The sequence below is a fragment of the Sceloporus occidentalis genome, unplaced genomic scaffold (assembly GCF_023333645.1).
Source record: "Sceloporus occidentalis isolate IW3139 unplaced genomic scaffold, rSceOcc1.0.p SCAF_7, whole genome shotgun sequence".
In the NCBI taxonomy this organism is placed as follows: domain Eukaryota; kingdom Metazoa; phylum Chordata; class Lepidosauria; order Squamata; family Phrynosomatidae; genus Sceloporus; species Sceloporus occidentalis.
The window spans coordinates 16,922,687-16,946,597 of NW_028316987.1; the positions used below are offsets into that span (position 1 = coordinate 16,922,687).

At 40.3% G+C, this 23,911-nt stretch overlaps 2 protein-coding genes across 8 annotated transcripts; one reads left to right on the forward strand and one right to left on the reverse strand.

The window, feature by feature from the left end:
- Positions 1-142: 142 nt before the first annotated feature.
- Positions 143-14,897, forward strand: BECN1 (beclin 1). 3 transcript variants are annotated; one of them, XM_089532164.1, is made up of 13 exons: positions 143-1,358; positions 1,776-1,966; positions 3,190-3,318; positions 3,651-3,718; positions 4,781-4,839; positions 6,885-6,975; positions 7,655-7,791; positions 8,146-8,340; positions 9,359-9,505; positions 10,218-10,367; positions 10,512-10,572; positions 13,310-13,452; positions 14,192-14,338. In XM_089532164.1, exons 3-13 carry the CDS (start codon positions 3,192-3,194, stop codon positions 14,199-14,201), a joined length of 1,188 nt encoding a protein of 395 aa, XP_089388290.1. In that variant the 5' UTR covers positions 143-1,358; positions 1,776-1,966; positions 3,190-3,191; the 3' UTR covers positions 14,202-14,338. The 3 variants fall into 3 exon arrangements, with proteins under 3 accessions (XP_089388290.1, XP_089388291.1, XP_089388288.1); XM_089532162.1 differs by lacking the exon at positions 14,192-14,338 and adding an exon at positions 14,351-14,897 and having other exon boundaries at positions 146-1,128; XM_089532165.1 differs by lacking the exon at positions 14,192-14,338 and having other exon boundaries at positions 13,294-13,447.
- On the reverse strand, positions 14,879-23,902 carry CNTD1 (cyclin N-terminal domain containing 1). 5 transcript variants are annotated; one of them, XM_089532169.1, is made up of 9 exons: positions 23,727-23,902; positions 22,543-22,735; positions 21,333-21,408; positions 19,654-19,810; positions 18,783-18,945; positions 17,583-17,727; positions 16,580-16,607; positions 15,820-15,916; positions 15,322-15,406 (listed from the first exon to the last, which is right to left on the reverse strand). In XM_089532169.1, exons 2-8 carry the CDS (start codon positions 22,712-22,714, stop codon positions 15,833-15,835), a joined length of 825 nt encoding a protein of 274 aa, XP_089388295.1. In that variant the 5' UTR covers positions 22,715-22,735; positions 23,727-23,902; the 3' UTR covers positions 15,322-15,406; positions 15,820-15,832. The 5 variants fall into 5 exon arrangements, with proteins under 5 accessions (XP_089388293.1, XP_089388296.1, XP_089388292.1 ...); XM_089532167.1 differs by lacking the exon at positions 16,580-16,607 and having other exon boundaries at positions 14,879-15,406; positions 19,654-19,768; XM_089532166.1 differs by lacking the exon at positions 16,580-16,607 and having other exon boundaries at positions 14,880-15,406.
- Between the last annotated feature and the right edge of the window lie 9 nt (positions 23,903-23,911).

Sequence of the window (23,911 nt, forward strand, 5' to 3'; positions counted from 1 at the left end):
AAACGCACTGCAGAAATAATCCAGTTTGAGACCGCGTTAACTGTCCTGGCTCAGTGCTAGGGAATCCTGGGGAACCCAGGATTCCCTAGCACTGAGCCAGGGCAGTTAACGCGGTCTCAAACTGGATTATTTCTGCAGTGCGTTTCTGGACCACACTTCAACTAACCTAGTCCCCACACCATGAAATTAAACTCCAAATCACATCTAAGGTCCAAAACACACTGTTAAAGGGGATTATTTCTGCAGTGTCATATAATCACTTATGGAATATGTGAAGTTAAATGTCCTACATTTTGGGCTGAGTTTTGTCCTGCAGTTGCCCTACAATTTGGTCTAGATTTTGTCCTACATTTTGTCCCAGGTTTTAGTGGACAATTATGGCAACCCTACGAGTTGAAGGCTTTTATGGCCGGCATCCATAGTTTTTTGTGGGTTTTTCGGGTTATGTGGCCATGTTCTAGAAGAGTTTCTTCCTGACATTTCACCAGCATCTGTGGCTGGCATCTTCGGAGAATGCTGCCATGGAAGAGAGTGGGATATATATATATTTGTCCCTCCACATTCACTGGAGTCAGGGGCATAGGACCCCCATGAATATATGAAGATTGCAAATAATACAACAACAAGTTTATTAGTTAGTCAGCTGACCATATCAATCAAATACTAAATACAGTTACAAAATTACATCATATAAAATGCAAGATAAAAATATCAGAATGTCCGCGTATATACAAAGATAAAACTGAGTCACACTTAACACAAACAAGAACACAAATAACACAAACACCATTTTTTTAACCTGAGAGGACACCTCTCTAGGAATCTCTAGGTCCTCCAGTGCAACTCTGTGGTCAATGTCAGACAGATGATACTGACCATAGAACTGCACTGGAGGAGCTACAAAGGCCTAGTGGAGTATTCTCTCTAGGAATCTCTAGGTCTTTCAGTGCAACTTTTGGTTGAAGTTGACCATAGAGTTGCACTGGAGGACCTAGATATTCCTAGAGAGAACATTTTCACAAAACCTGCGAACAATCAAATCCGCAAAAGTCAAAACCACAAATGTGGAGGGACGAACATTTACTGTGTGACCCTATGTTGGAAGGAGCGACTTCCATGTTAATCTGTGTATTGTTCTGTTGTTGAATATTTATTATTATGGAACATTTTATTTTATTTTAATTATAGAATGTTTTATTTTAGCACGATTTTGATTTCCTTCCCCCCTTTCTTTTTCAATTTTATCATTTTGTCTCATCATCACCCTGGAGCCTCAAAAGGCAATGGAGGACTCAGGTGGAGGAGAACTGCCTCGCCCCACTCACCATGATGATAATGGCTTTAAAATCAACAACGACGTTAATTAATACCCATTCATCTCTTAAATATAAAGAATCCAATATATATAACACCTCCGCTTCCTTCTGTTTTGATCGTTTAACTAATAGTTTTAATAATTTACCTGTATATTTTATATTTGGTCATTGTTATATTTAGATATGTTGTTATATATATGTAAAGCGGAGGAGGGAATTATTTGTATTGTATTGTTTTAAGAGTTGTGTTGCATTTTATGTGCGTATTGGTTTTTATTATTGCATCACTGTATTTTACTGTATTTTATGGATTTGCTTTTGTGGAATTTGTGTAAACCGCCTTGGAAAGGCAGTATATAATATAAATATAATTATTATTATTATTATTATTATTATTATTATTATTAAGCATGATTTAGGGGAAAAAGATGGCCAAAAATATTGTTGTTGTTTTTCTAGTCCAGGCTTCACATCTCCATGTAGGCCTCTGGGTTGCCATGGAGACGGCAAAGGCGGGGCCTGCTCTTTCCTCCCCGCCCCCTGCAGGTGACGTCAGAGCTTTCCCGGAAGCACAGCTTCTCCTAACAAGCCCCGAATAGCGTTCCTTAGGAGCTCCCTACCATTAATTAAGCCCATGGTCAGCCTGTGAGGTAGGTGAGGTCTATTGAGGGTCCTCTGGAGCTGGGCCCTCCTGGCTCCTTCCATTGAGTGCAGCAGAGGGGCCCTTGGGGGTCTCTGGGTGGGATCCAGGCCACTTGGGTCCCAGACACACTGCAGAGATAATCCGGTTCGAGAGCGCTTTAACTGGAATTCATTTCATTGTAAGCCCTTCTGAGAGCCTTTTTTGTGGCTGAAGAGCGGGGTACAAGTGCTCCAAATAAGTAGGCATAGAGATTTTGTGTAGCACCTTTGAGACTATGCATTTGATATTATTATTATTACTATTATTATTATTATTTGAGATTGACTGAAAGAAAGACGTGGGCAGCATGAGCTTTCAAAGACTAAAGTTTACTTCCTTAAATGTATTTGGTATTATTATTATTATGTATGTTATGTATATTATTATGTACATTATTCTTTGAGACTGAAAGAAAGAAGTGGGCAGCATGAGCTTTCCTAGACTTCAGTCTATTTCTTGAGATGCATTTGGTATTATTATTATTATTATTATTATTATGTAGAGGGATCTTGTATCAGCTTTGAGACTAATTAAAAGAAAGAAATGGCCTGCATGAGCTTTGATAGACTTCTGTCTACTTCCTCAGATGCATTTATTATTATTATTATTATTATTATTATTATTATTTAATAATAATAATAATAATAATAATAATAATATGTTTTATTTATAGACCGCTATTCCGCGATGATCATAGCGGTGTACAGTAAAATCGTAATACAATACAAATTTAGAGAGATCTTGTAGCACCTTTGAGATTCACTGAAAGAAAGGAAGAAATTGGCAGCATGAGCCAGTTGCACAAATAATTAGGACTGCATAGTAAACCTCTCATAGTGTTGTCAACTGATTGTTGTTGTTGCTGCTCAGCGCTAGTTTAGTTTGAATTGTTGACTCATCATCCATCATGACAACCCCAGTTTCTGGAATAATGTTAATACTGGGGCAATTGCCTTTTTCTGTGTTTTGACTGATACTGGAAGTGCTAGCATTTAGCTGTAAGCTAATTGTTTATAACTGTTTCCATCTAGATCTGGGGTGGAGAATGTGTGACTCTATAGCTGTTGTTGGGTTGCAACTTCCATCAGCCTTAACTTGTAAAGGATGGTGACTGGTTATTTTATGCACTGGTGGCTGGAAGCAGCATGCACAGCTTCTAAGACTATTGTTGTTTTCTGCTCCCGATCCTAGGTATGGATGGCTCAAAATCACCTGCCTGCACCATGCAGGTCAGCTTTGTTTGCCAGCGCTGCAGCCAGCCCTTAAAACTAGACACATCTTTCAAGGTCCTTGACAAAGTCACTATTCAAGAATTAACAGGTAAAAACAGTTTGACCAAGACAGCAAATATGGGGTACAACCCAGGTTGGTGGAGACAGATGCCAGCTAGGGTAAGAAAACCAGGGAGCTGCCTTGAAGGATGTCATTGGCAGGGTAAACTGTAGTAATGTTTTTGGGGTTGGGCTACAGAACCCGACATTGCTGGCAGAAATTTGTAAGTAACCGTTCAAAATGAGAGTGTATCTTTGTGTATGCAGAATACTATTTTATTGTTTCTGAGCCACCACAACTTGACTTCCTGCCTCCTGACCCAAAATATTTGTAAAACAAGTCTTTGGGATTCCTTTAGTAATTGATTCTCTTTTGCCTAGCTCCTCTGCTTACTACTACTCCAGCAAAACTGGGAGATGCGCAGGAGGAAGAGACCACTATGACAGAGGTAAAGTGTTAGGATTTGACTTCTAAATACAATCCATCCTTGCATTCACTAGTCCAAAGTAAGGAATGTTTTGTTCTCTGTATGAAATGTGCTAGATTTGCTTTGTAATCTGCATTAAAATTTATAAATGCATTACAGAGCATAGATTGATAACACTTCAGCTGCACATCTGTATCTGCAAGGCATATGTAGGGGAAACCCCATCCCTCTGGTTTGGGTTTAAGGATGGACACATTAGTGAAATTAAGATAGCAGTTTATTTAGCGGCATGCCATTGCAGCAGTTGCTGGATCAAATCTGACACTGTTCCAGCTGGACCAGAAATGATTAATATAGTACTGCAGCCAACATACACCTTACCATTTGTAGAAGTTTTGAAAAATCTACCCAGCAACAACATACATAGCAAATTGCAAGAATATAGTGGACCCTTGCCTTACACGGGGGATCCATTCCAGACCCCCCCACTTAAGGTGAGCTCCGCCTATGCTTGAGCCTCATTCACTTGAATGGGGCTCATGCGCGTGGCAGCACGATGGTGCACGCACCATGGGTGCACCCCCCATTCATCTGAATGGGATGCGCAGCCCTGCGCGCTCCTGCGTTGCTTGAGCGCGTATGCTCAAATCTGTGTATAGCGCGGGCACACTGTACTAGATATATTTTAACCAATTGTTAAACAGCAATCATTGAACCATAATGGAAATTTACTGAGCAAGCAGGATGAAAATTTCTGATGTCCACTCCTTTCTTTATATTTCAGATAGTTATTAGCAGAATGCACCAGTTAGTCAGTGGTAGAATCAGAGTGCTCTGGAAATTCTGCTTTTTTCTTAAGATTCCCAAGAGTTTAATAACTCTGCAGTTTCTGAAATTTTCCTTGGTGAGAATAATTTTCCTTCACTGTGGCACTGTCTTATTGGTCTTATGGCCACTCTGACATTTTCACATCACATACAGTATTCACTGGATCTCTAGTAAGTGGGGTTGACTGTGGGTGATGATGTACACCTTTTCATGAGGACCCAGTGAGAAGTTTCTGATATTGAATTTCTTTTTCAGGAAATATTTGTTGAAAACCGCCAGGATGGTGTGTCCCGAAGATTCATCCCTCCAGCCAGGTATCGATTACTTCACCAGCTCCCCCAGTTAGGGGGGGGAAATTAGTCCACTTCGGGTCTCTCTCCTTCTCTCTGTCTCTGTCTTTTTTTTTACTTTAGTAAGCTTCAGGGTCAGCTCTGCATCTTGTTTAAGAGGTGAACTGAGGTTTCCGGGAATAACTAATCCCTTGTACTTACCAGTGGGGAGGCCTATGGTCTGCATAGGTGGCCTCAGGGCCAAAGATGGTCTATAGATTGCATATGCTGCGGTATTTCATATGCCTCAGCCTGCCACTTATACCTTTCAAGTTGAGTTGGGCTTTAAAAGATATGGAAGACGGAACTCAGGACCAAAACAGATGGCTCGGTAAAGCCAGCTTCTAGCCAGCTTGGGGATGTGGCATTTAGACACAACACTCCGCACCCCCACCCCAAGTCACTGGGAAGCCACACTGGCTGACTTCTGTGTGACTTGGGGGTGTGGCGTTTAGACGCCACTTGCCCAGAGCCAGCAAAGCTCCAGCAGCAAAAGGGTGGCCTTTTCAGCCTCAAGTAGGAGCAATTTTTTTTCAACTCCTATTTGGGGCAGAAGCTGGCTGGATTGAGGTCATGCCATGTGGTTGTCACAGCCCCACCTGGCTTTCTATGGGCGGCTTGAAACCGACCATTCAGGGCCATCTGTTTTGGCCCCCACTTAAATCAAATACAGATAGTTTTACACAAGATAGAAGGTTTTTTAAATATAAAATATGGTTATAGAGAAGTTACACCAGGTCCTTATGTAAGGTAGCTAAGCTGCTCACAGATTAGAGAGAAAAACCAAGTTTGTAAAAGACTCAAAATACTGTTCAGAGAATTATTAGGGGAAGGAGGGATCCAAATTATTTTAAACCATCATTGTCTGCCTCTTATATCTTGTACAGTTTTTTTTCCCATTAGAGGGTGAAACCAAGCTTGAACTTTGTTATACATTCAACTTTGAACAAACTTTACTACTACTACTACTACTAATAATAATAAATTTTATTTTTACCCCGCCTTTCCAAAATATGATCAAGGCGGCTTAGAAAATTTAAAACATTACAATACAGGATAAAAATTCAATATAAAAGTTAAAACATTACTACAAAGAACAGGAACAGGAAATCAATAAAATACACATGTCAAGGGCAAAGAGAAGGAGAAAATTAATTTACATCAGTCCGGGGTCGAAAGGGGAAAAAAAGAGGGCAGGAAAATAAACAGACAATCTAACTAAGGTGGGAAGGCCAACCGAAATAGATACGTTTTCAAGTTTTTCTTGAAAACAGCTAGTGAGGCAGTGGAGCGAAGCTCTACAGGGAGCTTGTTCCAAAGCGAAGGGGCAGCAATAGCAAAAGCCCTCTGTGAGGTCCGTACAAGGTTAGACCTAGGGACCTCCAACAAGTTAGTCCCGGAAATTCTGAGTGTGCGGGGCGGATTTTATGGGGAGAGGCGGTCCTCCAAGTACCCTGGGCCCAAGCCATTTAGGGCTTTATAGGTCAAAACCAACACCTTGTATTGAGCTCGGAAGCGAATAGGCAGCCAGTGAAGGTCTTTTAAAATAGGTGTTATGTGGTTCGACCTGGAACTACCAGCGACCAGTCTAGCTGCCATATTCTGCACCAATTGCAGCTTCCGGGTTTGGTACAAGGGTTGCCCCATGTAGAGCGCATTGCAGAAATCCAATCGAGAGGTTACCAAAGCATGTACAACAGATTCAAGGTCCTTTCGGTCCAGGTAGGGGCGCAGCTGGCATATCAGCCAAAGCTGATAACAAGCACTCCTGACCGTCGCATCCACCTGAGAAGTCAGCTGGAGTGACGAATCAAGGACCACTCCCAAGCTGCGCACCGAGTCCTTCAGGGGGAGCGTGACCCCACTAAACTTTTCCTTTTAGATGATGGACGATGTTTGTGCTCTTATTTCCCAATACCAGACTAAATCTAGGAATTACTGGAGTTGATGTGAGGTGGAAGGTGTTTCTGAGGCTTTAGTAAAAGTGAATAGGAATACACTTCACAACAAAGTCATCCTATGTTTTTCAGAATGATGTCAACAGAAAGTGCCAACAGCTTCACTCTGATCGGAGAGGCCTCTGATGGCGGCACTATGGAAAACCTCAGCAGAAGACTCAAGGCAAGTTGTTTCTTGTTCTTGAACACTGTTTACATCTATCAATGAGGCCCTAGGCTAGTTGAGTATTTAAAACAGGGGGAGACAATTGTCAGGGGTAGTGGTGCTACATTGGGCACCCGGTGGATTTGCCATGTCCCATCTGAATTTTAAAAACTTTTTCTTTGTTCCCAAATAATAATAATAATAATAATAATAATAATAATAATAATATGATTTATTTATATTCCACCTTTTCCCATTGGGAATCAAGGCAGATTACAATTGTTCCCCCATAACCTCGAGAGAAGCGTGGATGACCATTTCACTATATTTTTGGGTGGGCCCTAGACTGTTCTAGGTCCAGGAGAGGTTTTACATCAACTGGAAGTTAGTAAGTTTACAAAAAAGGTCCCTCTTGGTCCTAAAATGATACAGGGTGGCTGAAAACATGCCAAAATTGCTCCCCATGTCTCCTAGAAAACATGGAGACTGTTTGGGCCTTAATTTTTTTCCAACAATTAAAAAAAATTTTTTTGAAGGTGGGGAAAGCCTTAAAATAGCCTGAGGGAAGCTGCTTATGGCCCACAAGCTATGCTTCCCCGCTCTCTGATTTAGAAATAGAGAATTCAGGTAACTTGAATGTAGTTTGAAAGTTTTTTCTATTTTCCCTTACTTTAAATGTTTTCCTTTCTCCCTTTAGGTTACAGGTGACCTATTTGATATCATGTCAGGTCAGACAGATGTGGATCATCCTCTATGTGAAGAGTGCACTGACACGCTTCTGGACCAGCTGGACACACAGCTTAACATCACAGAGAATGAATGCCAGAACTACAAGTAAGTGAGAGCAAAGTTCAGGCATGCGGCAGGAGAGGCATACCAGAGCATGCAATGGCCCAGGATGAAAAAAGACAAAAAGAATTTTGTTTCCATTCCCCAGTGTCATTTCTGTTTAAGACTGTTTGAGTGTCTTACACATCAGCAGCGTGCTGTGCAAATCTTAGCTTCTGTCTTAAAATCAAAGCATAGTTCTAGCCCTCATGATCACAGAGGTAAAGGTAAGTGACACTGAAAGGATGCAGGAATACTACCTGGACTTTAGCCCATGGGGAAAGGAGGAGGAAAGGCACCAGTGCTCTGCACACTCCTTGGCCATCCCTTAAATCACTCCTGTTGTGGCCTTTTACTCAGGAGATGTCTAGAAATCTTAGAGCAGATGAATGAAGATGACAGAGAGAGGCTGCAACTGGAGCTGAAGGAATTTGCTCTTGAAGAGGAGAGGCTGATTGAGGAGTTGGAAGAAGTGGAGCAGAAGCGCAAGGCAATGGCTGAAGATTTTGAGAAGGTCAGAGCTGAAGCAGAGCGGCTGGATCAAGAAGAGGCAGAGTGAGTGGCAAGATTTCTTGCAAAATATTGCAACTGTTAGCAACTCAAAGACTTGTCCTTTCTTGGCTTTGTTGTTGAAATCTTCATTCATCTTATTTTCTCTTGGTTTTGGCCTCATAAGTTCCTTCTTGATGGCCTTGTTTTTAATAAGTGAGAAATGACTTGAAGGCAAACAACAGCAAAGCCTCCCGTTTTCTCCTTTCTGCCTATGCTAAAAGCATCTTTCCTTTTTCTTACATTTCTTCACTGGCTCATTGGCTTTTGCTTACTGCATCCTTAAGACATTTCCTGTTTTCTCCTCATCCATCTGCTCCAGACATCATGCTAGCTCTGTTATATTTCATTGGTACCTTTAACCTTTTACTTGTAAGTTCAATGTTTCTGTTGAGGCTTTGCTGATAAGGCCACGCAGAAAATTGTGCTTAAAAGGTCATGTGGGAGAGAGAGAGAGAGGCCTGTTACAGACTGCCAAAATAAAGCTGCTTCGGGTCTCTTTGGAGGTATGCTATTTAAATGATGCATGCATCCTAAGAATCCGGAAGCTGCAGCAAAAGCTTCACTCCGGTGCTTAGGAATGGAGTGTGGCTTTGGTGTAACCTCCGGACTCTTAGGACCCATGCATCATTTAAATAGCATACCTCCAAAGAGACCCGAAGCAGCTTTATTTTGGCAGTCTGTAACAGGCCAGAGAGAACCAGTTTATGGGTTCTAAATAGATGACATCTTAATGATATATTTGTGTTCCTATCTGCATGCTTCTCTGTTTTTCTTTAGCTGCATAGTATATTGAGCCAGGAATTGTTTACATTTCTCTGTGTCAAAACCCCTGTAACAATTCAGTTCTCTCAATGTATTTTTCTCATTTTCTCTTAAAGATTTGTCTTGTCTTCTAATGAAAGAGATCTGTTTATAGCAACTTTATTTGCTCTGGTCCCAGTTCATTTTGTACAATGTTCTGGGGAGGAATGCTGTCCTGTGCCATAAATGGATAACCTTGTCTCCCTAATGTTCCCTGGAGGTACCAGAAAGAGTACAGCGAATTCAAGCGACAACAACTGGAACTAGATGATGAACTGAAAAGTGTGGATAACCAAATGCGCTATGCCCAAATGCAGCTGGACAAGCTGAAGAAAACCAATGTATTTAATGCCACCTTCCATATCTGGTAAGGGAGGTGTGTGTGTGTGTGTGTGTGTGTAGCAGAGCGCCTCTAGTAGAACCAGAATGGAGATAATGCCTTGGAGAACCAGTATTAACCAGCATTATTGGCCATGTATCCAGCTGTCTAGAATGGAGAAGGTTCTCTGGTCATTGATAGTGTGCTGTAAGCAGCAAGTGTTGAAGTAGAAAAAGTAGTAAAAGTAGGATTTAGTGCTATAATTGCGTAGTATAGAATGGCACCTGTTATGATCCTCCTCACTCTCCTTCAGCACTTGCTACTTACACCTCTCTGTCAATTCCACAACACTTTTTGTGTCAATAAGCAAAGCTCACGGGTTCCAGAATGAGAGTTAGATCTGGCTTGCTAGGACTGCTATGACTGAATCCTGTGAAATCCTGGGGTTTGTTGTTTGGTGAGGCACTAAGACTCTCTGCCTGAGAATTCTAAACACTCCTTCCCAAATTGCAAATCCTGGAATTCCATAGGATGGAGCCATAGCAGTTAAAATGGAATCCTAGTGCTAGAATTGTGTAGCATAAGGACCCCCCATATAGGCATTCAGTAAGTGGGACAAATTTTTCATAAGAGCAGTGGCTATTATTTTTGGAGGTTTTGTTTGGTTGCTGATTAGCTGAGTATGCATTTTTGAAAATTGCTGATAGAGAAGAAGCAATCTCCTAATAGCTGACTGCTGTACCTGTCCATTTTTGAATAGGCATAGTGGACAGTTTGGCACAATAAACAACTTTCGTCTGGGACGCCTCCCTAGTGTCCCTGTAGAATGGAATGAGATCAACGCAGCCTGGGGACAGACTGTTCTGCTTCTCCATGCTCTTGCCAACAAGATGGGCCTAATCTTTCAAAGGTAGGAAAGAGATCTATAGCATCTCCCCACTTCTTAGTCACATGGCTTTGAAAGCATTAAGACTATTTACTTATTTATACACAAGATTTATACTTCCATTTTCAATTGAATGAATCTGAAGCTGGCTTATCCTGTTTCTTGCAGGTACCGTCTAATCCCATATGGAAACCATTCTTATTTAGAGTCTCTCACAGACAAATCCAAGGTAGGAACACTGATATTGTTCTGGACAGCTAAAACAGAGGTGGGCTAAACTCTGCCTATAGGCAACATCTTTTTGGAAGCCTGGTAACATCAACTAAAAAAATATTGTAGCAAGCCATGGCTATAGTAGCTTCCAATTTGGTTTGGAGAAAGAATATCATTTGGGACCAGTTTTTTACACTAAGTATTCTTTGTGGTTACTGTCCAGCTGCTTTCTGAGTGCCTGGTCCTAGGTCTTAAGAACCAGGCTTTGTTAAAATGGCAAAAATCACTAGGAAGATTAACTATCCCACCACACAGGTGATTTTCCATGTCACCCTTCCCAGAGAACTTGGCTCTGGTGACTAAAACCAGGCATTCAAGAAGGAGCTTGCTTTATGCAGCAGAGCCAGCTGCTGCTGGTAGTACAAGGGTTTCCTCTGCCTTCACTATTTTTGAGGATAATCTGTGCTGCCACACTGTAACATCCTTCTCTTAGTCCCCCACCTGGGGTAGTGCAAAGGCATGGCATAGTTAGTAAACTAAATAAGCCCCATTCGTATGCAGTTATGTAAATAAGTAAGCCCTGTTTCTGTATGTTAACCAAAAAATTACCCACCTTTACAATTTAGAAGAAAGCCTCATTCTTGTATTTTCTTTATTTTTCCTATGTATACTTAAAAATTGAAACAAAACTTAAACCATTGTAAACAAAAGTGTGGCCCTTGGTGATTTAGCTGATTCAGGCAGTGCCCTCAGGCTTCACTTAAATTTTATTTGAGATAAGCTTTCTGCATCCCATTTATTAAAGCATGGAATATTGGTCAATATTAGAAAATAGTTATATACATCCCATCCTGGCATATTGTGTGCCTTCAAGTCATTTTTGACTTCTGGCAGCCCTAAGGCAATCACAGGGATTTCTTGGCAAGATTTGTTCAGAGGGGTTGAAGCTGAGAGAATGTGATTTGCCCAAGGTCACTCGGTGGATTTCCATGTCTGAGTGGAGATTACAACCCTGGTCTCCCAGAGCCCTAGCCTGACATTCAAACCGCTATACCAAACAGGTTCTCATCTTAGCATAGGATCATGGCATATGCTCTCTCACTAGGTATAGGCTATATCTTATTCAGTTACCTGTTTAGTTCCTGCATCAACCCACACATGTGTAACATTTGCACAGAAACAACTTCTGGCATGATGAAAGTAAGGACCTAAAAGAAATTGACACTGCTGAACACATCTGTGTTGGTCTCTGTGTTGATAACCTTTTTAAACATGACACTGGTAGTATGGGCACCTAGATAGGTAACTGCTTTCAGGTAGCTTCTATACATTCATTTGTATACTTAGTTTAATCTTGAGCATGAGCTCAAATCATGCAGCAGTGACTAGCTAAAGGGTAATGTATTTAGTAACAGATTAAATGGCAGGGCAATGTCCATCTGGCCATCCATTTTCAAAGGCTGGGGGATGTCTAATATCAGAAGAGAGGAAGGATCAGCATTATTTTTGCCAGTGATTTTGCCTCTAAAATTCCCAGTGCTTTCTACACTCCTACAGACATTGTTGCTGAATCTATGAAAGTGTCAAGATTAAGCAGAATAAAATAATCAGCATTTTAGAAGACAAGCTAATTTACTCTCTTTATAATCTGGATTCTATTGATCTGGATTGTACAAGCAGGGGCAATTGATGGAGGGAATGTTCACTGGTTTTATATAGGTTAGGAGGCTTCTAAGGTTTAAAAGTAACACCTTCCATGTTTCTCTACTAAGTACCAGTGACTATTCTCATCGGTCAACTACACCTCCATTCTCACTTTTGAGTGTAATGCATTCCTGCATTGAGAAGCAACTAGTTGCCTCTAAAACTTTCAAAATGCCTTCACATTTTTCCAGAAATCTGACTAGTCTAGAATGAATCAGAATAAATGAAAACACTAGTGTTAAACTTAAACACTCAGAACATTTTTTCATGCTTCTAATACAGGCTTCAACTATGTTGAGTCTCCTGTGTTCTCTCATTTTCTCCACTTCACTGAAATTGGCAATGAAATGCTTCTCAGGATCTCTCTTAAAGAAGAGAAAGAACCTGTTGTGGAGTCAGGCAGCCACACGAGAACTGGGAGACCCAACTCACAGTCTAGGAGTTAATGTTGTTTGGCAGAACATTCTAACCACTGTACTCACGGTTGTAACTCCAACCTCACAAACATACACACATACCTAGACCTGCCATCAGCACTCTTGTTTTTCTTGCAGCTGTAACATGACATGGAAAATGGAAATGCGGTAGGCATGACAGTGAACACTTGAGAGTTAAGAGTAGTTTGTTGAGGAATGGGGTAAAAATGACTGGAACCTGGTTTGCTTCAATGTCTTATATTCCCAAATTCTGTGTATAGTTCTCCTAGGACGGTAATCAGGCTTTGCTATTTATTTGCATTTTAGACTATGTAAGGTCTTGGGAACACTGGAACATGTTACTTTGAGAAAAAGAAACTTGGCAAGAAAATTGTTCAGCAATAGTTGCTCCTCAGTACAGCAAAGCACTTTCTGAATAGGTTGGTTTTTTTGCTGCTCTGGACCTGAGTATGGACAACACTAATGACTGAATGATAAAGCTGATGTGCACTCCCATAGTATATATTGGGATGTTGTCAGTCCACTGGAAAAATAAAGCAGTATCCCAAAAGGTCTTAGAGCAGCTATAGAGCAACTTCTTTTGTTTCTGGTATCAGCATTTGTGTCTTCAAGGAGCTGCCCCTCTACTGCTCAGGAGGTTTGAGATTCTTCTGGGACAACAAGTTTGATCATGCCATGGTGGCATTTCTGGATTGTGTGCAGCAGTTCAAAGAGGAAGTGGAAAAGGGCGAGACACGTTTCTGTTTGCCTTACAGGTAAATTGATGATAGCTGCATTTCTCTTGCCCCCCACCACCCCTCTGGTTTTTGAAGGCTTGACTTTTGCTCATTCTGTTCACAGTATTTCTGTGGCTTTATTATGGCCATTAAGTTTGCAGATATTCAAGTATGGTTATATAAAGTAATATAAAATAAAACATTCTCTTTACTGGAAAGAACTTCCATCCTTGATTTTTTAACCTATGATGAATATACAGACATGCCAAACCAGAAGTTTGGGTTCCTGTTAAGGCTGCCAGTTTGTTTTTTCTACTGCTCAAGTTTGCTAAAAGTAGCTGCTAGAGCTTTCCCTATCCTGTCTTGCATCTAACCACTCTGAACTTTAGAAGACATCTTCTGTAGCATTCCTTGAGTCCAATAGCAATATAGCAAGTACATTTCTATACCGCTTAGCTATGTACTAAATGGTTTACAAAGTGTAAGCCAATTGCTTCAACAAGCTGGGTACTCATTTTAGCAACCTTGGAAGGATGGCAGGCTGAGTTGACCCAGAGGCCCTGGCTGGTGTTAAACCTTGTGGTTAGTGAGTGAGTAGCTGCAGTGCAGACATCTAACCACTGTGCCACCAGGGCTCCTTGGAGCAAAAATAAATATCCTGATTAGTTTTCTAGTTTTACCTTTTAGTTGAGCCCATTTTAGTGACATTTACAGAATTTTAAAAAGATGATAAAGTGCTGTGTCAGGAATGAGTTATTTTTTATTTATTTTTTTGCAGGAGACTATAAAAATGTTTATGCTACATTTAATAGAAGTGTTATAGAAAAGGAAGATTTTACTCTGTTGACAACTAGAGAGGAATGTTGTTGTGCCCTAATACAAAATACTAGAAGTTATCATTTAGGAGTCTTACTGGACCTGTGTTTCTTTGATGCAGAATGGATGTGGAAAAAGGCAAGATTGAAGATACAGGAGGAAGTGGTGGGTCCTACTCCATTAAGACACAGTTTAATTCAGAGGAGCAGTGGACAAAAGCACTCAAGTTCATGCTGACAAACTTGAAATGGGGTCTTGCCTGGGTCTCCTCCCAGTTCTATAATAAATGATGGCAATAACGAAGAATGGGTTCACACTGAAACATGGCTTCAGTTTGTTTCAAAGATGCCAAAAGCAAGACGTGTGACAGCTGTACATCACCTTACAGGACCCAAGGGGGAGGGAGCTTTTAAAATCTTTAAAATGTTGTCAAGTAAAATGGAGTAGAATACTTCATACCATGATTGGGTATTTGTTGGACAAAGCATGATGCCACTGGAGAGAGTACCCAAAATGCTAGCCAGTAAAAAGAAGAAAAACAAGACCCATCAGCTTCCAGAATTAAGGGGAGTGACTATGCTTAGCTGTAAGATAATTTGTGCTTCTTGTTTTGTTACTATGCTACAATGCCTTAGGAAGTACAATAATAAATAAGATCAGTTTATTAACACAGTCTCTTTATTCATAAGGAACAGACATGGAAATATTCATATTTCTTCCCTTATAAATGAATTCATCCATCTATATTGAGACTTCTGCCTTTGGCAAGACTTTCAGAAGGACTTCTCATATCTCAGATGTAGTGTGTTTTCCCCTCAAACACTCATAACTCTTCACCACTGTTTACAAAAATAAATCTGACCCTTAGCTATGGACAGGAGCAGAGATGCTTTTATTTAAAATATCTACCTTGCCCCATCACAAAGAATTAACATAAAACTTAACCCTGTGAATGCAGAAATAAACCAGTTCCAAACCAGTTAACATTTGGAACTGGTTTATTTCTGCACTCAAAATAATTATATCTAACAACATATTGCTGGATGTGCAGGCCTTCAGCCTCGGGGAGAAAGGGGGAATTCTAGCAGTCCTCAATGCTGTGCTTCAGAATTGCATAGACTGCCTCAACAATGCTCTGTAGACTGATGCCTGTGGTTTCACTGAGGTGCTCCACAACCTTTCAAAAAAGAAAAAAGGGTGAGGTTAAGGCATTGCTTCAGGTTCCTTATGGGCAGACAGTCCTTGCAGGTGGAGAAAGTAATCAATTCCATTCTGGCATACAATACAAGGGTTATATTTTGAGAAGCAAAAAATGCACATTTAGTGACTGACTACTTCAAACTACCGACTGCTATAATGTTATTAATTTTAAATAGGCCTATAAGCTGTCATAATTGTTACTAGAATTATTTCTAATCTTTATTGCATTTAAATAACATTTTAATTGATTTTAATGATATTTAATCATACAAATATAGACAGAAATTTTACCTATGAAAGAAAAAGATATATCTGGGAAAAGACGGGTGTATGGTAACCCTATAGTGTTGCTGTTCAGTGCCACTAGGGTGAGCTATGAGATATATGCACCTGATTCCAGCCCTCAGGGTTCAGCAGGAAAGAGCTTGCACCAATGACTCCCACAGCCAGTAGCATAAAATCTTCTTTTACAGATACAAACTGAGCTCTATCAAATTAAAATGGCAAAGTAAGAAAATAGCATCCCAGAAGAAGTATTAAGGATATTGTACATTTAAAGCATAAATTTATATGAATAAACAAAATAAATACAATTCAACTTCATTTTAACTTTCTGAGCTTTGATTAATGTTATGCTGTATTGTTGTCAATAACTTATAACTTATTTTTGGAGGAATCTGTAAAAAGTAATGTCTTTAGAAGGCATAAAGGGATCTTGCCAAATTAATATGTTAGCTATGTCTAATCCAAAGTAAGTTCCATTAGGTTCAGTTAGATTTTCATTTAGGCATATGGATATAGCCCAGCTGCTGTCACCCAAAAGGAATATGTGGCTATCCACAAGGTTAAAGAAAAAAAGGTTGCATACTGTTTCTGTGATGCACTGAACCAGTGGCAATACTGTTGCTCCTGTCTGCATGTAACAGAAGAGTGAGCCTCTCTAGAAGCTTCACACGCAACCTTTTTTTCTTTCAGAAAAAACATGGACAAATAATCTGACATGAGACATGGGTGTACATGAATTGGAGGGAAGGAGTGTGTATACAATCATTTAACAATAAGTCACAAAAAATAAGCATTGATGCAGTGGAGGTAATAAGTAATTCTACTGCTTTCTCACATATTTTCAAAAGGGTAGATGAGTGCTTACTTTATAAAAATGGAATGTTTTCCAGAAGCTGTAAAAAGCAAATTGGGAACAGGAAGCAAGTAAACCTCAGTTATATCATAGGCAGTATCCAATAAGTGGCTGTAACATCAAATCCCAATGGCCCCATTAGCAAAGGAAGTGTGTGTATTTTCCAGCAACATCATATTGTGCTACAGGTACACTGAAACTGCAATATCCCTGCCAAATAAAAGGATGCAAAATTCTCTCCTACAATCTATGGTTCAGTCTTGCAATGCACAACCACCATGTGTCTCTCTAGTAAAATACTTTCAGACTATATAGTTTTGAAAACTGATGGTATCATGCTTCTGTCCATTCCAAAACATTTGTATAATGCTAGGAACCTGGACATTTGTTTCTGTATGGTTCATTTGAACTCCGTATTTTATTTTTATTCTGTAAGCCAATCTGATTTATACAGAAGAGTAGCATAGAAACATTTAAACTAAAGAAGTTGAAATGTAAAGAGAAGTCCTGTGTTTCCCTTTACTTCTATTTGTGGTAATTTCATGAGATGTTAAAAAAAAGACAGCTCCTACCCCTCCAGCTGAACATTTTTCTCTCCTCCCAATAAACTGTGTTGTTGCAATAATTCTATTTATGTAATGACCAGATATGTGAGTATCTAGAACAGCTTTGTCCCCACTGGGAACTATTAGCCTTCACACCCCATCAATCACTGCATTCAAGTGAAAAGCCACCTTACATTGTAAATTGTGTATGTTGTACTATTGCCAATACTCCAGTGTCACAGAACAGTCTCAGCTCTGAGGCCAGACTCTGTTTCAAATGTAGAGCATATAAACAGAGCTCTATTAAGGTATTTTATATGGAAAACTGACTCAGACTTCCTTGGTTTTCATGTGATGTCAGTAGACATACAGGAGTCTAGAAGTGCAAAAGTGCCACACCCTGTACCCTCCAAGGTAACTTCTTTTTTCTACATACATTAGTTTCTAGCTTGTTGCTCTGCAGAACTTACAGCTGGAGTTCACTTGGAGATGAGTTTTCAATTGAAGACTTCAGCAAAGTGTCATAAATACTGCTGCGCAAGAGGTATGTTAAGCTCAGCAAATATCTGCACATTTCCTGTAGCTCTTTTGTGGGACGCAAATAACCATTGTATCCTGATGAAGAAATAAAGGAAGCATCAGAAGGTGCTGCAATGAGAACAGCTAGATTTATCTGGAGCCAGAATCTGCCCATTTATAATTTAGGAGCAAAGCAGACTGCCCCTTTGTGCTTCCAGGTGGCTCGGGAGAGCAGCATTTACATGCATACTGCTGAGCTGCCTGGATGCCACCCGCCATTTACACGAAGGCAACTTCATGATGCTCTGGCAATGCGGTGTTTACATGCTGCATGCGTCATGAAATCAGCTTTTGGCTGTGATGCAAGCGGATAAGCTGGTTTTTGGCCACTCCTTTTATGGGTGGCTTCAAGGCAGATTGGGACTGTGGCGTGCATTTGCCATGGCCCCAATCCAGCTTTGGAAGGGGCGGCTTCAAACCACCCCTTCTGCCAGTGTATTTCAACTCTTAATTAACTTTAGCTCAGTGACCTAACAAACAATTTGTGATAGATCACTAATCTGATATGCCTTCTAGATTTTTGTTTTTTGTTTTCCCCCTACTTATTTTTTTATTATTTTTATTTCAAGGATTTATATTCCGCCTTTCTCCCACAATGGGATTCATGCCCAAATTATGATGGTAGGATCATCATTGGTTTCAACCATTCTTTGTTTAGCTCTTCTCCCCATACTGACTTTTGTCACCTTTAGGGGACTAGTTTAGAAAACAAAGGGAAGGTAACCCATAACACAGATTTAAAAGGATATTCATTATCAGCTTTTCACTTCTTGCAACAAAGCTTTGTCTCAATAAATGTTCATCTCTAACAAGCTACAATTCTTATTTCTGATTTAAAACATTCTTTATAAAAGTCAAGCTGTTTAGAATGAGACCAACTGAATACTGAGATGAATGCAGGCCATTTTATTGAAACAATGAGTTCAATATCAACCAGTCTCCCAGTCCAGACACAGGGATACATATGATTTCAAATATGCACACCTTTCAGACAAAAAAGATCTTGTAGAGGTTCAAAGAAAGGAAAATAAAACAGTACCATGACTAATTTTTAGCCTAAGCTTGTTCGATGTTATATTCCTGACCATTACCTAAAACCTCCAGGAGCATTTCGACATAAGCAAAAGGGAATGGAACATTGATCTGAAAATGCAGAGCCTTCAGAATAGCCAGTTCAGATTCCAGCAGTTCTTCTGTCGTATAAGAGAAACCCAAGGACTTCAAAAACTTCAAAACCATGTTGTTATTAACAATCTGTGTGAAAAGAAGTGTGAATGTTACTCCCAAAATGCCAACTTTGCTTTGCACGCTGACTGCCATAGTGTTGTGTTAAAGGGGTCCTCTTTTGGACTGATGGTTTAAAATTTAAAAAAACACATTACATCACAATAATTTATGGTGCAGAGGCTGCACAGAACATAAAAAGTTACTACTGTAATTGTAGTGATAGTATGAAAGTCTCTTCCATTTATCTATTAATGCTATTTTAGTAGTCATTTTTAAATGGCTGTGTTTTTAAATGTAACCTTTATAGCTCAGTAGGCAACATATCAGTCTCATAATCTGAAGGCCCTGAGTTTGATCCTGCAGACAATAACTCTGACAGGACTCCAGGGGCTGAAAACCTTGCTCAACCATGGAAATGTAGTGGGTGACTGAGGCAAGTCACTCACTCTCATCCTAACAGGAAGCCACTGGCAAAACTACAGTAATCTGAATAAATGTTGCCTAGGATCACCAAACCTCAGACTCAAATGTCTAATGATAATGTAAGATATATTTATACCCTTACAACTAGTAACTCCAATTTTCTTTTGGGGGAATGGACAGACTTCCAATGCCAAAAAAGTTTGGCCTCAGTATTCTCTGCCATATAGAATGTCCCTGGCATGGTGCATAAATAGCCCAGAGTTTGCATCAAAATTGTATCATATATTTAGGGCAAATCTCAAATCTCCTTACTCTGTAGTGGAAAGAGAGCTTGCTGGCAAGTTGGATAGAAGACACTAGACGCAGCACATATGTGTCCTCAATTTGCTGTTTCACTGAGGCCCAACTGCTATCTTCTCCCTTTGCTCTGTTGCAATTGGAAAATTCTTCAGTAAGTGTGAGCATGAACCTAAAGTGACATAAAAGGTTTCACTAGAGGAGGAGAAATGAAGCAGGGCCAATGATAACTTATAAGGAATCAGCTTGCCAGTAACAATCATTAGTATCAAAGCAGCTTGTTTCCATTAGGATCAGGAGTCAAATGGGAGAGACTAAAAGAAAATCATAGGTTTCTGAATTAATAAAAGTGTCAATAAAGCCTGTGTGTAAAATAATTAGAAGGAAATTGTACATCTACTGCCCCTTTGACTTGCTACCCCAAAAGTCATCAACTGTTCGATAAATTCTTACTTGGGACTTCACTGTCCTATATGCTACTGTACATGTAAAGCTATGTGCTTGCCAGTGAACATGGTAGCCAGGACAGGGAAAATGGCAGTCCCTGGGAGCAGGAAAATACAACACATACATGCACTAAAGAATACTGGATTTGATATAATCAGCTAGCACAATGCACTTTGCATGGAGGAACAAATGTGAATGTACTGTATATAATGGGTTTACGGACTAATGAAAGGCATTAAAATTAATTGTATATTCGTTTACTCATAAAAAGCAGCCCACCCAAGCCCTCCACTCTCTGCAGAGCCAGGAGCACTCAGCATAGGTGATGCACTTCTCAGTGTTTCATGCAATACTTGGCTGCCTCATTATTCATTTTCTCCTGGTCCCTTCTGCATGTCACAGACACACACTCACCAAATTAATCACATCCCTATTTCTGGATAGCCCCCATTCAACTGATTAACCTCTGCCTACTCCTCTCTTTTTGGTTGTGTGATGTTATATTTTAAGAATCAGCAGAGTTTTTAAATCATTATAACAGAAAGAGGCAAAATCATACATGCTCTCTTTCTGTTAACAAGTTAAAACATTTTTATGCCATTAGGGTTTTAGAAACTGACTGGGCTGGGCTTTTAATGCTAGGCAGTACTGTTTTTAAGGTTTGTATATAGTATTTCAATAATTTTAATTTTTTTAATGTTTAATGTTTTAATTTTATAAATTGTTTATGTTTATATCATTCTTACATTTATATTTTTGTTGATATATATATATATGTACAGTTTTTAATCTGTATTGTTTATTGTTAGCTGTCTTGAGTTCCATTATTGGGGGAAAGGGGGGATATAAATGAAAGTAATCAGGGACGTAGCCAAGGGGGGGTTCTTGGGGTCCGGACCCCCCCTTTCATTAGAAAAATGAATGGTGTGTGCTGCTGCGCCGCCGCACCCAAGCCCCATTATAATGGTGGCACTTAGTCTGGACCCCCCCTTCCTAAAATCCTAGCTACGTCCCTGAAGTAATCGTAGCAATAATAATAATAATAATAATAATAATAATAATAGCATGCTGCTTATATTGCCCATGGCAGCTATTTTTTAAAACTGTAAAAGCACCACACTCTTACTAAGTTTTCACTCAAGGCTCCTAGTTCAGTCTAGGACTGCAGCCTTAAGTGAGCCGGGGCAGTTTCATACTTCTCTGACTTAAAGTCAGCACCATGCAAGATAGAGAGAACAAAGCAATACCTTTCAAATATTTCTATTGCTTGGTATCTTACAGTTTCAGTCAGGCTCCATTTTTCAGATAAGAGAAATACAAATTCTGGGCAAGAGAAAGGGGAAGTTATCAGAATCATAGCTGAAAACTCTTTGAACATTTAATCTTAGAGCAGTGGTGAGAAAAATGTGGCCCTCAGGCCACCTGTGGGTCCAAACCCCTTTTCAGGCCCTTGAAGGCTCCCCAAGAACCCTCCAATCCCCCTTTTTTCTCATTTCATTAAGGAGCCCTGGTGGCACAGTGGTTAAATGCTGGCAGCCACAACATTGTGAGTTCGGTCCCAGAGAGCTCTAGGGAGACTCTTGGCTACACTTCCATCCTTTTGTATATTGGTAAAATAAGTACTGTATTTTCTGGCATCTAAAACTACTTTTTAACCCAGGAAAATCTTGTCAAAAGTCGGGGGTCGTCTTATACGCCGGGTGTCATCTTATAGGGCGGGTGGTGAAACTTCTGAGCCAGACTGAAGAATCTGCGGTCGCTGCATATGGTGGGGGAGTTCAAAAACGGCCGAGGTCACATCCCCACCGCATGTGACGATCGTATGAAAGCAGCTACCGCTCTGATCGTCTTGGAGGCAGGGAGAGCTGACCAATCCAAGCAGGCTTTGTATACAACAAGGTTTCCTGCTAAGTACCTGCATGTAATTTGAATTAAAATTACCATATTGAAATCAGATCTGATGTTTTTTTAATTTTTGTTTGGTGTGCGTTGGAAGAGGGGTAGTCTTATACGGTGAGTATATCCCAAACTCTATATTTTAACTGGAAAAGTTGGGGGTCATCTTATACGCCCAGTTGTCTTAAATGCCGGAAAATACGGTACTCAGCTTGTGGGGGGCAACTGGCTTACAGATTGTAAACCACTTAGAGAATCCTGAGTTCATTCTGAAGCAATATAGAAATGAACATGCTATTGCTATTTCTGGGATAATTTTCCACAGTGGTGGTAGACTGAAACCAGACCCCAGTATGTGAAAACAGCTTACAAGTGCAGTGCCCACCCCCCAACCTCCCGAACTCCCAAACCACCATTCAAAAAGTCTCATTTGGCCAAAAACAGTGACCAGAAGTCACTGTGCAGCCAACAAAATGGGGGTTATGGAGCAAATGTTTGCCATTGCCCCCCATCACATTTGCACACCTCTGGTCTATAGGGTTTGACATGTTCAACTCTCACCCACTATCTTGGTCTCCTTGAAAGAGCCTGCCTCACTGGAGAGCTCACTCAAATACTGCTCATTCTCCCTGGCCATGTGAAGCAAGGCATCTTGTATTATCCCAGGAGCCACCACTCCAAAGATAGGCTCAGAAGACCGGTACCTGGCTGCCACCTGTGCAGGTGAGCCCATCTCAGCGGTTCTGCCAACACCCTGAAGAACGAGAAAATGCTATCAGCAGTGTTTACTTTAAACACTGTACTATTTATTTATTTTACCTTATCTGCAGGTTTGTCTTCTCTCAGCCTTTCTACCTCCCTATCCCCCCCTTCTCCACAAAACTGGTTCTAAGCCATGATACTTTACTTTACCAGTTGAAGGCCAAAAAACAACAACCAATTCCCAACAACACTCTGTACAATTTTATGAAAAGGAGGAAGGCCAGCATCGGTCTAGAAATTAAGGCATAAAACCAATCCTGGATGGAACTATTCTCCTTTAAGGATTTGGAAACTTTAACTGGTGCAGAATAAGGGGACACACTAAAACAAATGAGAGTACTTGCCCATAGGAAAACCATACTTACCCATAGAGAATCATTAGAGAATACAGTACTTGCCCATAGAGAATGGGCAAGCGTTCCCCAATGGTTCTCTATGGGGAAGCAATCCCTATGATTCTCTATGGGCAAGTATTCTCCATAGAGAATCATAGGGATTATTTGATCTTTCATTGGTGGTGCTGCCAATGGGATTTGTAGTCCAACTATGGTTCTTCCCCTAATTTCAAATTTGTTTTGTCTCCAGAGAGACAACCCCAGAGCACAGTTTCAAATTTTAATAATGTAATGTTTTAATCATTTGATTTGTTCGATTGCTTTTTAAACCTTTGTATATTTAATGTTTCATACTGTTTTAAGTGAAAGTTGTTTTAAATGTTGTTAGCCACCTTGAGGAAGCTGTACTGGGAAGAAGATGGGATATAAATAAATAGAATAATAATAATAAGAAGCCTCAGGAACAGCTCACATACAGCCTTTTAACACTCTCATAAATGTAAACTCATGCTTAAAATGGAGGACATTTTGGAACTCCTCCTGGACAGAAGGCTGGAATGGAGTATAGAGGCCCTGGAAAAAGAGGACCTCTGGTTAAACCCCTCTCTTTCTGCCTGGCTCAAAACTGGAACTTAATATGCCACCTACTGTATGAGAAAAGTAAGTTTATGTTAACAGAGGTCAATAATAGCGTTCCCTCTTTTTCTACTCAGCCACTCCCCCTTCGCCCTCATTAAAGATGGCGCAAAAAGCGCCTCAGGAAGCCACTTCCGGTTTTGTCCAAAACGGCTGCAGCCCTTCGCCCTCATCAAAGATGGCGCAAAAAGCGCCTC